The 15,140-nt window shown below is 35.0% G+C and overlaps 1 protein-coding gene across 1 annotated transcript in view; it reads right to left on the bottom strand.

Annotated features, from left to right (window-relative positions):
* The window catches only part of LOC128998510 (zinc transporter foi-like), a 34,279-nt gene extending 21,409 nt beyond the window's left edge, over positions 1–12,870 (bottom strand). The window contains exons 1-4 of the mRNA XM_054424680.1: positions 12,791–12,870; positions 6,888–6,943; positions 2,657–2,752; positions 686–879 (exon numbers count right to left, since the gene is read on the bottom strand). Coding sequence (XP_054280655.1) covers positions 686–879; positions 2,657–2,739 — 277 coding nt within the window. The 5' untranslated portion in view covers positions 2,740–2,752; positions 6,888–6,943; positions 12,791–12,870. The remainder of the gene's footprint in view (positions 1–685; positions 880–2,656; positions 2,753–6,887; positions 6,944–12,790) is intronic.
* Positions 12,871–15,140: the final 2,270 nt, after the last annotated feature.

Here is a 15,140-nt window from a genome sequence, read left to right as displayed (position 1 = left end):
GCAACTTCACCATGACAACACGCTGTGCCAAAGTGAGATTGTTGTGTGCCAGCTACTGGCAAAATTCAGCATTGCCACATTACCTCACCCCCCCCCCCCCCCCAATTTACAGCCCAGATCTGGCTCCACCTGACTACTTTTATTTCCACAAGTAAAAAGGCAACTGAAAGGTCAGCGGTTTGACTCCATCGAGGCGGTTCAAGCCGAGACAACTGCGGCTCTCAATAGCATTCCGGACCGACTTTCAGCGGGCTTTTGACGAGGGGCAGACACGCCGAACTAAATGTATCGAAGCAGGAGGAATGTATTTTGAGTATTAGGTAATTGTAATGATAACTATAAATTTGGATCAAATATATTTTGATTTTTCTAACCAGTCCCAGGCCGATACTTATTGAATAAAACCTGTAACTCTTTAGCAGCTGCACCTCAATTATATAAACAATAAATAAAAAAACAGCTGATGTCCTCGAAAGCTGTTAATTATTGTTGGCCCTACTCTTAGTTTTGGACCAAGACTTTCGGTCAAGTACATCAAAAGTATAAAATAAAACTTGAATTTTAGTTTGTAATAACACATAACACACCTCTACTGCAATGTCAAGAATACACAGCAAATTTAGAAATTTCTAAATTTATCTATAGCAGAAGTTTTTAAAACATAACCAAAGAAGGCAAAACTTACTTGAGTTTTTTACATGGCTGTTGGAAGGGCTAAGATTCTGAGGAAGGATTAGGTTTTCTAGTTTAATTTCTCTCAGCAACTTCTCAAAGCCTTGTAGTGAAATAATCTCTCCATCTCCGTATTTTTCAAATACTTTATGAATAAAATCTGCTTTATTATCTGTCCAAATAGGCTTCTTATTAGCACCACCAAGTCTGAAAGCATTGTTGATAATTCCAAAGAAATCCACCAGAGGCAATAAATACATTTACACCTGACACCAATAGAAAAGCTGATACTTTTTGATTTAAGTAGCCATATTTTAGACAATTATTCTTTACTGAAAGCAAATAAACACATTGTTACAAAGAGGCATTAATTGACGGATTTAAAGAAATAAAAACTTACAAGAGTGTTCACAATTGTTCCTATAAATTAGTGATATCAGTCAATATTGAAAGTGATTAGGGTTTATATTAAATAGGGTTAGGTTAAGCATTTTAACCTCACCCTGTCCATTGCAAGTAAAATCATCAGGTTGTGCAGTCTAGTTCAATCATTTAAACAAAACTTGAAGGGGATGTCAAGCAGTGATTCTGGCAGCAACGGGCGAGTAATTGTGTACCAGCCATTGACACCCCTTGTATTTATACCCCTGCCTACTTTTTTTGACACTTCTCCTCTACAAGAACTTAGCTTACTTCAACATTTAACATATCAAAAATATGGTCCTGATGTTTAAATTTTTAAATACATATATACAGGGTTATTACAAATGATGTTCCTGATTTTGATTATAAATATTACTGGGTTAATTTGTTTCAAGACTATTTTAGTTGGTACCATTGGAAAGAAAAACTCATAGAGTTTCATTTACATTGGTTTGGGTGCATATCAGCTGTTTGTCAAGTCAATTGTTGTAAGTGTTGTGTAATGGCTGAATTTAAAGGCAGGAAAGCTTTTTACCAGTTGGAATATTACATTAACCAATCTGTTATTAGTGTGCAACGACACTTTAGAACCAGGTTTAACGATGATCCTCCTAGTAACCACTATATTGGCAAGTGACACTTGAAATTTAAGAGAAATGGCTGCATTTGAATGTTACTTGTAGTAGGGCTGAACTTAACAATGTGATGCCTGAGATATGGAATGAGCTCGGTGGTCCGAATAATGACACACCCCTGAACTGGCCTACAAGATCTCCGGACATCACCCCCTGTATTTTTTTCTTGTGGGGATACATCAAAGATAAGGCGTACACACCACCATTATCAGATAGGATACTTGAGATCCAGCAACGGATTACCAATGCTAAATAGACCTAGACACACTTTTCAAAGTCTAGCAAGAGCTTGACTACATTATTGACATCTGTCGTACCACAAGGGGTTCCCGTATCGAGCATTTACAGTTCTGTGTATCTGTGTCGAAACTTTTTGAGTTTTTCAACAGTTGTAACCATTTTATTTCTTTGTATAACAAATAAAACTATATTTTATGTATGTATGAAATCGTGAACATCATTTGTAATAACCCTGTATATTGCAAGAAAGGGGATTAACCCTATCCCCCTGATCATCAGGATTTTGTATTGCCACTTAAAAAAGGTGAGCCAAATCAGGATTAAAGTTTCTTGTCCTGTTTTCAATTCAAAGGTTCACTTAGCTTAGAAGATTGCTATCAAAAGTCAACTGAATTTTATCACAAAGCAAGGAGTTAGGCAAGGAGATAACTTGAGCCCTCTTCTTTTTATTGTACTGCTGGACGAAATAATTTTATCTTATGAACCCCTACAGGAACACTGTAAACCCCTGTTCATTCAGCTACAAATTCCAACAGACATAAGTACCAAAAACTCGACCAAATAACAAAATTCTTATGACTGAATCCACATAAACCACTATCCAATGTTGTAAAAAGCTAGCGGCAAAAAAGATTTTGGACATAGCAAATAATATTTATTGCTGTTTAGAAGAAGGTTATACTTACTGATTATCATTGTGTGAGAAGCAATTAACATGTGCACAGCAGAAAAAACAGAATACACAGGCTACTGCAAATGGACCCCCCATGGCTACAGCTTTCCTGAAACATATCAGATAGCAAATATTGTACAGATGAAACTGTCACCTTTTCAGTCAAACATTAATATGTTGATAACAGGGATTGAAACAAAGAAATGTTGAGAAAACTTGTCTCAAGATTTGTGATTTTACCAAAACACATAATGTTTATACTACTATTGTTATGTACTATTGTTTATACTACAGTGAAACCCCTGACTAACCGAAATAAAGGGGACAAAGCCACTTCGGACAAACTATTTTTCAGTTAATTAACAGTAGGAATTTAAAGGCTATGTCAATTGAAAGAGCTATACATACAACAGTAATTTTTAAAGTTATTTTAATTGCTGTCATCATAAAATCTATACACCATCTAACACACCAAATCTATTTATTAAAATAATCAGCAGTTGTTGACCAAACTTTATCTATTTCACAGTATCAGATCCATGTCTGCTACATAGCATTCTGTTGGCTGAGCTCGTGCTATGGCAGACAATACCTGTTCCTTAGCTCATTTTCAATTGTTTACATTTTTCATGATGGTTTTGGTTTAAAAGCGTCCAGGGGTTTAACTGTATTTAAATCTAACTTGATTACTTTTTGGAAAAAAATTACAGGTAAATTTTAAAACCACCAGGTTAAAAAAATTAGCCTGACATGATTTGAACAATAGTACCATTAAGAAATCATACAAAATAAAAATTCCTAGTATTATATTTTTTACCCAAATATTTCCAAACAATAATGGTTTGCATTTTTTATATATTTGCATAAAACATAGCTAACATAGTAAAATGTGCAATTGTTGTCAAAACTAAGCCCACTATCCCAAAATCTAAGCACTGTGATCTATGTTAAATCGTTAACCTAAAACTATGTGAGTCCATCTAAGTTGTCTTGAAATGTTATAATTATGTTCAATAATTATTAAGGAAAGTGGGTTTAGCATGAATACCAACAATCCTGTAGGCTAAATCCATGAAATTTTACAGGACATTCCTAATTAAAAGAACTATGTTTTTATAGTTGTTGTACATTAGGGTTTTGATTATCCGACTTAGACCAGCCACAGCAAGATCAGATTAGCGGAGAGGTTTGGTAACATAGAATAAGATAAAATTCAAAGTTTTAAATGTATTAAAGCTCTTTAAGGTTATAACTTAGTATTCCATTGATTCCACAAAACTACTTCAGTTTCAATTGTTATAACTCACAAAATAAAGATAACAAACGTCAACTCAGTCATAAATTTCAATTTTGCACTAAGACTAAGATGTGAGAAGAAGCAAATTATTATTTAGGTATCAGGCAGTTAATGTGTGGTACAGTGTGTAAATAAAAAGAGAAGGTTCAGTCAAGGTGGACGTTAATTAACTAATGGGATAAATAATCAGGGCCGAATTTAGTATCTTGGCAAAGTATATTGTACTACAGTACAAAAGAAAAGGACATTTCTATGAATGCTATTGAAACCCAAAATACTTTTGGTAGATAAGTAGAAAATGCCAACCAATTGATAAATTATCTATAAAACCTCCATGTGAAGTAAAAAACACAGTAGGCCTACAAGAATTAGGTAAAAATGCACTCCATTTTGAGAAAAGACTTCTCAAGTTAAGTATCTCAAAGATTAGCATTAGTGATAAAAGCATATGACAGAGATAACTTAATAACATCTGACATCAATATGATTCATCAAAACTTATAGGCCTAGAAGTTAAATACCACATTGTGGGCCTAGGGGGCGTAAAGAACATGGAGGTTCCAAAGTAGGAATATGAGAAAACTAAAAAAAGTGAAAAAAATGAAAAAAACTGACGGTGAACGTTAACATGGCACTTTCAGAGTAAAAAATCTAAATTTTGATTACTTGACGAGGTAATTATACCATAATAGTAATCCATCCAGGGGCCATCAATGTGGAATTTAATTTTCTGTAGGCCTACACAAAATTATCTTTATTTACAATGGTTTTCAGCCACTTGAAACGACAAGATTGTTAACAAAATGCTTTATAGCCTATACAGTATTACCTCTTGAGCATGATAAAATGTTATTATGTTTTTAATTTATTTTATTTTGTATCTTAAGACTGTGTTTTATATATACTATCATGGAAATTGTACATTTGCAGACCTATATTTTATTTTTAAACCTCTTGAACAAAGAAACACCTCGAGCAATGCTTGATCCCCTGGTACTCAAGTATAATTCACTGAGAAATAAACATTTTTCTTATCAAATCTTGAGATCGGCTAAAGGTGAGTTGCGGCCTGACTAACGTACGAGTTGCTGCCCAAGTATTAACAGGTAAACCTACAGGAATGTAGATGTATATCAGTTCCTCTAGATTTTTCTTGCTGCCTGACAAAAAAAAGAAAAAATACTCTTTGGGACTGAAATGTGTTGCTAGTGAATATGCTTGTCTTAACTTTACCTGCTCCCCTAAAGAAGTGTTCATAGATTTTGAGTCTGCTATACATAGTGCAGTCGAGGAAGAATGGCCTAGTGCTTTAATTTGGGGTTGCCGTTTCCATCTGGGTCAGAGTTGGTGGAGAAGAATTCAGAAATTAGGGCTAACCTCTGAGTACAACTTAAAATCCCGATTTTTTTACTTATGAACAATGGAGTGCAAACCAAACTAACACAATAAACAGATTTCTTAAATTATGTACGATTATTTTATGTAACATTAAACCAACCATATCCTTGGTAGCAATTAACCTGTTTATACTCAGGCTGCAACTCTTACAAAACTTTCGTCATTTAGTAATTATTTTTAAATATAAATTATTTATAACAGGCAAATATATACCGTATTACATTCTATTAACACGTTCGCTACTGAGCGTCGCATATATGAGATGCCGCGGTCATTGCTACAGACCGAGGTATACATTTGAACCTTACACATAGACCGGCTGTCACTTGGATAACAGTACACACACCACGGGTGAAAACCTGTAAAACAGCGATCATTTACATTGTAATACGCTAAAATCGTGTTTGTAAATAATTTATTCTTGTTTTTCTGTATTTTTTATAACCTTTTGTAATGTCGCATATTTGCGACGCCCGGTCTACAGTGAAGACAATAGGCTAGTGAAAATTATCATAGTTTTCTTGAAATAGACCAATATGCGACAGTTCATTTTTTTGTGTTTTGAGGTAAAAATAACTAAAAAAAATATAGATTATTCAAGAACAGTTTATAACTGAACAAATATAAAAGCTACATAGGATAATGCAGCATATATACTGCATACATACATACATTGATTCAGAAAAGTAAAGACCATTTTTTACAACTATCATATGACGTCACCAATCATCATATCCACAGACCAAGCGACGCAGTTGTTCGTCAGACATCTCTGTAGACCACTGCAGGGAATTCAGTGCCTTCAAATAGACCGTTACAAAGATATATGCATTTTAATAACATTAGAACCCCGTGAGTCCATGTGAATGAAAAATTTCGTACTATTGCAGTAGCGAACATGTTAAACAGAATACAGTCAAAGAAATTAAGTCAACTATTGAGTTATAATGAAAATCATCTACACAAACAAAAAAACCAGATAAACAAATCAGGAAAACTTACAAGTTATTTGATTTATGTTGTTAGTTGAGTTCAATTAGCAGCCTTATCTTCTATTACATCTAATAGAAAAAAAATTAAGAAGTCAGAGACAATAGTAGCCTAATTATTTAAAAATCATGTACAGTAGAGTCCCTCAAACTTGGCGTAATGTGGACTGGAAGATGACGAGTTTGTGAAATGCCAGGTTATCAGAAACTAGGGATAAAAATAAGAACAATAAAATTTTTAAGCATTATAACCGTCTTTTTTTTTATATTTATATTACAGGTCAGTATTAAGTTGTCAGATATACACAACAAATCCTTGGTACGGTACGAGTTACAAATGATCTGACTTGAGCTGGTTTAAATCAATGTTTTACTCGGACTCAAAAAATCACTAATTTTCTGAACCAGGTGAAGACCGAGTTATCCAGACTGCTGGGTTATCGAGTGCCGAGTTTTTGGGAATCTACTGTATTGCTTAAAGGTCATAACTAAATAAGTTATCAAGGTAAAAACTACCAGAAAATGTTAGTATAAAAAGTCAATGAATATTTAAACCTTACCAGAGGAAAATCCTTAAATGAGAAGTTCTTCAGGTATTTACATTTGGCTGCACCACCTGCAAATGAATATTAACAAACCATCATACAGTGAAAACCATCAAAGCATCTAGGTACATTTTTTTACAGCAAAATAAACCTGAGCCTTTACTAAAGCATAACAAAGGACGATTACAACTAATAATTATTGTACCTTCTTTCCAGATTTAAAATAGGAATTTGTTGGAAAATTTGTTATAAAAACATCATAGGATTTTACATCCAAAGATCTAATTTTTATAGCCACATTTAAAAAAATATATAAAGCATATCAATTAAACACTTCTACATCTGTGATAGAGCTTTCCCATCAACATTCAAACCTAACCTCGAAAAAAACAATAGTGATGGAACTATGGAACCTTTTTCTTCACATTCTGTTTTATTAATAGAATTATTCAGTCCTAATGAATTCCTAAACAGTGCTAAGCCTGTGCAATATTCTTATTTGGTTATACTTGAATGTGTTAAATTTCAAAACTTTGTAGTCTGCAAAGCATGTGGTTCTGGTGAAATTGTTTAATCGGAAGACTCAGAAAGTAGAATGGGCTGTGCAGCAAAAATTACAATCCACTGCAATGAGTCTGAGGCAAAAAAGAGTTTCATGAGCAGTTCAAAAACTGTAAAAGGACATAAAGTATGACATAAAGCTTAGATTTGATTATGCGCTAAAATCGATCGGAAGAGGACTCGAGGACAGAAAAATTCTATGTAGGTATGTAGGTATGATCTACATACCTGGACCTCCAACTGATTTTATGAAGTACAACAGGGTAATAGAATCAGTCATAAAAAATATTGCTAATAACTGTATGATTTTTTGAGCTGAAGCTGTTCAAAAAGTTGAAGCAAAAACCGAGAGCACTGACCTAGCCGTTGTGGTGGACGGCAGTCGGCAAAAAAGGGTATTTTGCAGTCGGCAAAAAAGGGGATTTTACTTTCTAAATAGAGTTGTCACAGTAACAGCCATGGCTGCAAATTTGCAGGTAAAGATAGAGAAAAGATGGGAAACATAAAAGGGAGTATAACAGTCAGAAATTAGGACAAGAAATTTTAGGACATATATGCACACAGGACATTTGGTGACATATATGCGACCATAATATCACATTGTCTTTTATATTAGGCTATAGAGGTATAGAAGCAATGGTGGAATGGAGGTGGCTGGTGCAAAAACGCTTTATTGTCGCTCATTAAGCAGTCGAGGGATGAGCTTGGGCATGGGGATTTAAAGGGTTATGAAGGAGTGTGTGAAGCTTAGCCATATGGCCCTGATGTAATAATTGAAAAGGAAGAGTGTATTGGACACGTGAAGAAACAAATGGATGCCAATTTTATTGTTAGTTCTGCCCAGTGCACTGTAGAGGTCATGTTTTGTTTACAATTTGTTTCTTGTTATTTCAGTCATTTAAAACCTTGTTTAACCAAATAAAACAATTTACCATAAACAATAACTCGTCCCCTAGTTATATAACCAAACAGCAAAGCACCAATCATCAAATTAACCCTAAAATAATATAAACAAAATTTCGACGACACTAGCAATCAGTGTGACTAAACATGAACTAGACACACAACGAGCTTCAAAATTTACAATGGGATGAGAAGTCTACTTGTGTTGGTTAGTCTATGCCACAAATATACGATAAGAAAAGAAACAACAAAACAGAAAGGAGAGCAAAAGAGGATCACAAAAGAGAAAGGAAATTCCAAAGAATAGCTAAAATTAGGCAAGATGAAGCTGGAAAGCACAATGACTACAACCCTGGGATGTTTTAACTATGTACGTATCAGTTTACCCTCAATATCCTAATTAAGCTAGTAATATTGACTTTTAAGTCTGTTTCGCCAGAAATAACGTTTTTAATATAATAGCAGTTTGTCCTTTTTCTCAGGAACTATAATACCATAGACTAAGCAACACAAGTAGACTCCTCATCCCATTGTAAATTTTGAAGCTGGTTTTTGTGTCTAGTTCATGTACGTCCACACTGATCGCTGGGGTAGACAACATTTTGTTTCTATTGTTTTAGGGTTATTTTCATGATTTGTGCTTTACTATTTGGTTATATAACTAGGAGACCAGTTATTGTTTAAGATTAAATCGTTTTATTTAGTTAAATTATGTTTTAAATGACTGAAATAACAAGAAAAAAATTGTAAACAAAACATAACCTCTACAGTTGGACGTACAGAACAAACAATAAAATTAGCTTCAGCTGTTCCATAAGGATGACAAATCTACTAAGGGAGTATGATTTATCTATGATAATACTATAATAAATGGTAGGAATAAATACTTGTCACAAAGAAGTTGGTTTTAAAACTAGCTGCCTACTAAAAATATATTTAGAGATTGTGTTTTGCATTTGATAATATTCTTACAAATAATAGATAGAAACACACAAAATATGTATTTCCTTATGGCAACAATCACTATTTGTTTAGAGTATGCTCACTCGCATCACTATCAACAATAAACCTTATCATTGTTCTATTCAAATTGTTCAGAAACACAGGTCATATCTATTTTGACCCACTTTCATTTAATTCCTTAATTTTCAATACCTTATGAGCTTCTTTTACAAGCAGTTTAGAGACTTCATTCATTAATTCATTATTATTAGATACTGTAGGTACATGATGAAATGTTTTCCATCGTCAGGCTGTGTTTAAACTTATATCGGAGATATTGGCAATTAAAAATGAATTGTATAACTAAATTTAAATGTTCAAAAAGGCCAATATATATAATAATTTGTTTTATTCACAAGCGCTTTCGGAAACTAGGTTTCCATCGTCAGGCTGCATTTAAACTGGTACAAAAAGTATATTATAATATTGATTTATTATTAAGTAAATATTTACTTTTTGTACCAGTTTAAATGCAGCCTGACGATGGAAACCTAGTTTCCGAAAGCGCTTGTGAATAAAACAAATTATTATATATATTGGCCTTTTTGAACATTTAAATTTAGTTATACAATTCATTTTTAATTGCCAATATCTCCGATATAAGTTATTAGGTACATGATCAAATATAGATAAGTTCAATTAACAATTAAGTAACTTATTTCAACATATGTTTCGAAATAACCTTAAGTAATTAAACCAAATAAAATGTGAGTTTTGGTCTTAGGCTATAACTGAAATAACATTTATTAGAGTGAAGGAACATGTGACCTTAGGCCCTACATAATTGCCCAATTGATCTCAGTTCAACGATTCTAAATTGATAAGTCTTTTATATTAGGCTAACTTATAGGGATCGGTAATAACAGTAGGCTCATAAACTGTTACAAGTGGAATAAATAAAAGTTTTTCAAGGAAAACATCTATACTAGGTCCAACTATTAATTTGTTTATGTTTCTGGATTTTAAATAGGCTACTAGTCAAAATTGAAGTCACGTTCTAAGCTTCTTTTAAACTTTGGTTTTAATGTCCATTCATAATATGAAATACATAAAATAGCGAAAACCACTCTTAAACACTGGGTTGACCTTAATGTATGGTAGGTATTTTGCTGCACTGCAACCACAAATACTAGGCTTAGGGCTACTTTTCTGAAGTCCCAAAATACTTTTGATATATAAGTAAAAAATTTCAACTAATGGATAAATTATATATCAAACCTCCATGTGAAGTATAAAAAACAGTACAAGAATTATGTAAAAATGCACTCCATTTTGAGAAAAGTCTTCTCAAGTTAAGTATCTCAAAGATTAGCATTAGTAATAAAAGCATATGACAGAGATAACTTAATAGGCTTAGAAGTTAAATATCACATTGTGGGCCTAGGGGGCAAAAAGAATTTGGAGGTTCCAAAGTAGGAATACGAGAAAACTAAAAAAAAAGTTGGAATATAGGGTGGAAAAATGTTAAAATCAAAATTGCAGGATTCCATATAGGCCTATTGTTTGTCAACTGTGCTTGTCGAGTGCTTGGAAAAAGCATATGATACTCTACATCACTATCCCATGCGGCATTGATACTGTGAACCCAAAATCTTCTCTTATTCCTTAAAACTTTATAATCCTCTTCTGCAGCTAGTGCCAATGGTAATAGCAATTTCTTCGTCACTTCTACTGCTGGAACTCATATCACACTAACGGAAACCCCAACTTAAATCATTTAATTGCGAACAATAACAGTTTCTGTCGTCCACTGGCTTTTGGTGCTCAAAAACGACTGAACTGAGCGGACCCAACTGACATAGTGTGAGGGAAAACTGCCGGAACTGAGCTTAGCTGAACAGAGCCAGTATGATATGCATAAAAAAGTGTGTTAGGTAGGTAAATTAAAAATGAGGGAATGTCTACTGAAGACATATATGCGACGGAAGTCTATGGGTAGAAAACGGCCATCGCATATGTGCGTCGCTGGTCCATGTGAATGAAAAATTTTGTACTAACTTATTGCAGTAGCGAACGTGTTAAGAGACATTTTTTTACCGGAGACCAAAATGACTAGGTACATCAATTGGATATAACATGCATTATTTGACTTACTGTCCAAATTTGACATGACTGTGATTAGCCGTTTTTACTCCCAGAAGGCAGCAATGTCTGCGAGGATTGAGTTGAATGTGTCGCCGCCGCTAGCTGCCGCATTTACTCCGCCAAGTAGGTATTGTTAGGTTTGGTTATTATATATATGTTTGTCGGACTTTCCTCGTTTTGCTATGAATCGAACGATATCAGATGAATCATACTTCCGCCCGCCAAATACCCCAGATACATGTGGTGACAGGTAATTTGCACGCTCAAGACAACGACCTGACCTTGGCCTACTCGGAGGATTTTTCGTGCAAAAGTATGACTCATCTGGTATCGTTCAATTGATAACGAAATGAGGAAAGTCCTACAAACATATTTACGATAACGCAACCTAACATAACCGCCGCAGCACACTGTATAAGGGTGGCCTCGAGCCGGATAATACCAAAGTACCAAATATTTTATTAAGTTAAGGGGTAGGCCTACAGTTTCTTAACTGGGCTACGCTAATATTGATTGAAACTATCAATTCGATTAGTAAACCTTCATGCGACTTTTTCACCATCAGCAAGTTTGGTTGGTTAGGTTAAATTAGGTTATGATAGTTTAATTTTATAGGCTAATAGATATTTTCTAAAATAATGATTAGGCCTATTGATCGATATTTTCAATTCGATAATTTCAATCAATATTAGCGTAACCCAGTTAAGAATCTGTACCCAAGTTAAGTTATCTATTCGACTTCGGAAGCAAGACCTATCAGCATTAACTCAGGCTATGTTAAAATGAACCTACCGTAGGCCTATTTCTCAGTTGAACACAAATTAAGTTAAGTTAGGCCTAGGGCCTATTAAAAGTTTGAACAATCTAAACTTAGGATTCTAAATTAATAATTAGATATATAATACCTATCACCAATTGTGGGACAGAAGTCAATCTTGCCTTTACTTAGTCTTAGTTAGGCTAAGACTAATGTAAGATATAAACCTTAGCCTATTAGAAATGTTAAGCTAAACTTTAGATGGGCTTAGGCCTAGGCCTATAATTGTTCAGATGCCCCCCTATTAATAGATATCGCGTACACTAAGAAGTTGGGTAGTTAGAAAGTTTATGGATTCGTAAATCTAAAAACAATATCAATATCCCAATGCTTACACAGGCACGTAACTTTCGCCAATGGGAATAAATTTCAAATATAAACTAGGGTGCTGAATCGACAACATAACCAAAAACAGCCTCGACCAAATGTTAAGAAGACAGGGAATTCTCAAGATATCTTTCACTTGTGTTTCCTGCTCTAATAACAAAAATAACATTTGTCAACTAATGATTAAAATATATGAGTTATTCGAAGTAAAAAATGCATTTACCTGCTCCACAATCAAAACCCGATATGGTTGGTTAGTTAGCTATAGTAGGCTAGTTGTTCTTTCTAGGATAATAGGCATTCGGTTCGGTGTTTAGTGAGTGTTCTTAAAAAGGTACAAACAACAAACTAGCCAACAACTGGAACTGAACTGACCAATAAAAACGAACCAACCAGGGCAACCAGCGAGGCCGACAGCCGAATAGGGATCGAGTTCGAGTTCGAATTAAGGCTTAGGACTGGACTAGACTGGACTAGGTGGAGTTGGAGAAATTGAAAATCATCAGAACGGGAACCAGAACCAGAGAACAGGATAACGATAACAGTAACAGTAGTAGTAGGCTATGTGGCTGTACGTGGCTGTACTCAATTTGGTCAGTGCAGTATATCAATTTTAATGTAATATGTGATCGTATACTTTCTCAATACATTTGGAAAATATTTATCTTTTATCTACTTCGTCGATTATTATTTATATAATCGATAGTTTTTTTTTTTGTCCTAGGACGCTAGTCACGAGCCCAGAATTGTTTTAGCGAATTTCCCATATAGGGAATAAGCTATTACCGTAGTACTCATGGTAAGACCTGGATCCGGGACCGATTTTTTTTGTTTTGAGGTCCCTAGAGGCCAAAAACACCATCCGTTCAAATTCATATATATATATCAAATGGATCCCCTTAATGCAACGGCGTTTTCCATTGAGCGGCAAGCATAGCGCTGCCAACTTACCCCGCGTCGCGTTCTGTCATCAACAGTAATGAAATCGCATAATGTTTGTAAATCATTGTAATACTGTAGATTGAACTTACTTCTTACTTCTTTGATGCGTGCTTCTAGCTTCAAGTGATGCCGACCGGACGGTGTCTCTCACATACAGTACATGGCTTGCCAATCTCCAACAGTTAGGCTCAGTCAGAATTATTTTGAGAGAACAGTCAGGTTGGAGTTTTCTCTTCAGTTCATCTCTCCCATCTGACTTGCTGGGACAATGTGTGGACAATATGTTCTTCTAGAGTCTCTTATTCCGATTGACAAACGAGACACAGGGGTGACTCTGTGAGGTTAAATCGAAAGAGATAGGATTGTGTAAGTTGTGTATTATTCCAGCTTCAAGAACGAATTATTAATAAACTAGTTTACCTTGTGGTTGCCAGATTGTTGAAATGTGTAGATATCTTGCTCGATGTACATTTCGATGTACAGTTAGAGAAAGCTCTAACATCGTAAACTCACCCCCATCCCCTGACCGAACCTCCCCAAACATACCTCCTCAAGCCAGTTGTCAGTCAAATAGTGACACATGTAGTGGCTCCGGTCCGCGCCGTGGTCCGCGCACGCGTTCGCGCGCTGGATTCCTATGACTTTACCGTAAATCGTCATCCGACCGAAAATGTAAATATTTGTAAATAGTGTTTGTGTTAAATAGACTAATGTGACAAACTGTGCTCCTGACGATGCTACACATGTAGCGAAATGTACATCGAGCAAGATATCTACACATTTCAAGAATCTGGCAACCACAAGGTAAACTAGGATTGTGTAATTATATGTCCTGTTCTTGCTCTTTAGGCAAACGATGCTACTGATCTGGAAAGGTTTTGTAAATTTCGATGTTGTTGGGTTCATTCAGGATACAATAAAGGTGGCGGCCAGTAGGTTCATTATTCCATCTCTTTACCCACCTGTGTCTCAGAGTGTTATGAACTGTTGCTATGCAACTGGAGAGAGTTGGTTGCTTAGGTGGTATATATTTTTAGGTAATGAAATATTTTTGCCTGAAGCTGAATTCAGGAGATGGAATATTTCTTGTATTCTATGATAATAATTTGAAGACTTATATTGTTTTAGAAGCTGTAGTGCGCTTTTTGAATCACTGAGGATGCATATGTTCTCACTCTCCAAACTTATGCAGTGGGTAATTGCTGATGCGTTGATGGCAAGAAGCTCGTTTTCGGTGCTTGAGCATGAATTTTCTGGAACAAAAAAGAAGGCGTTTAGAGTGTTCTGCGAAATAGCTGGCTCCATATTTTGGTTTGGTGGAGTCCAAAGACCCATCTTTTAATGTTTGTGGTTTGTGTTTATGATTTCTATGGCCGCAACTCTTTGTGTTTCTGAGGATCTTTGGTGACGTGAATACTGGAAGATCTAGCTCAATTTTCGGAGGTCGAAAGCACCCAGATGGGATTCTGTTGACTGTTGGGTATGGCATTGGATAAATGTTTGGTGTATTTTCTACTATTAATGTTGTTTGGAAGGCAAAAGAGGACTTGTGATAAGTTTCTTGTGGGTTTAGTCTTGAGCTGGATTTGATGAGGGATCTGCAGAAATGCTGAGGGACTTGTGCCAGATTG

This window comes from Macrosteles quadrilineatus, unplaced genomic scaffold (assembly GCF_028750875.1).
Source record: "Macrosteles quadrilineatus isolate MER2022 unplaced genomic scaffold, UCM_ALF_1.0 Scaffold_7__1_contigs__length_78375512, whole genome shotgun sequence".
NCBI classification, from domain to species: domain Eukaryota; kingdom Metazoa; phylum Arthropoda; class Insecta; order Hemiptera; family Cicadellidae; genus Macrosteles; species Macrosteles quadrilineatus.
Note: the sequence above shows the minus strand (reverse complement) of the source record. Positions and strands in the feature narration are given on the sequence as shown.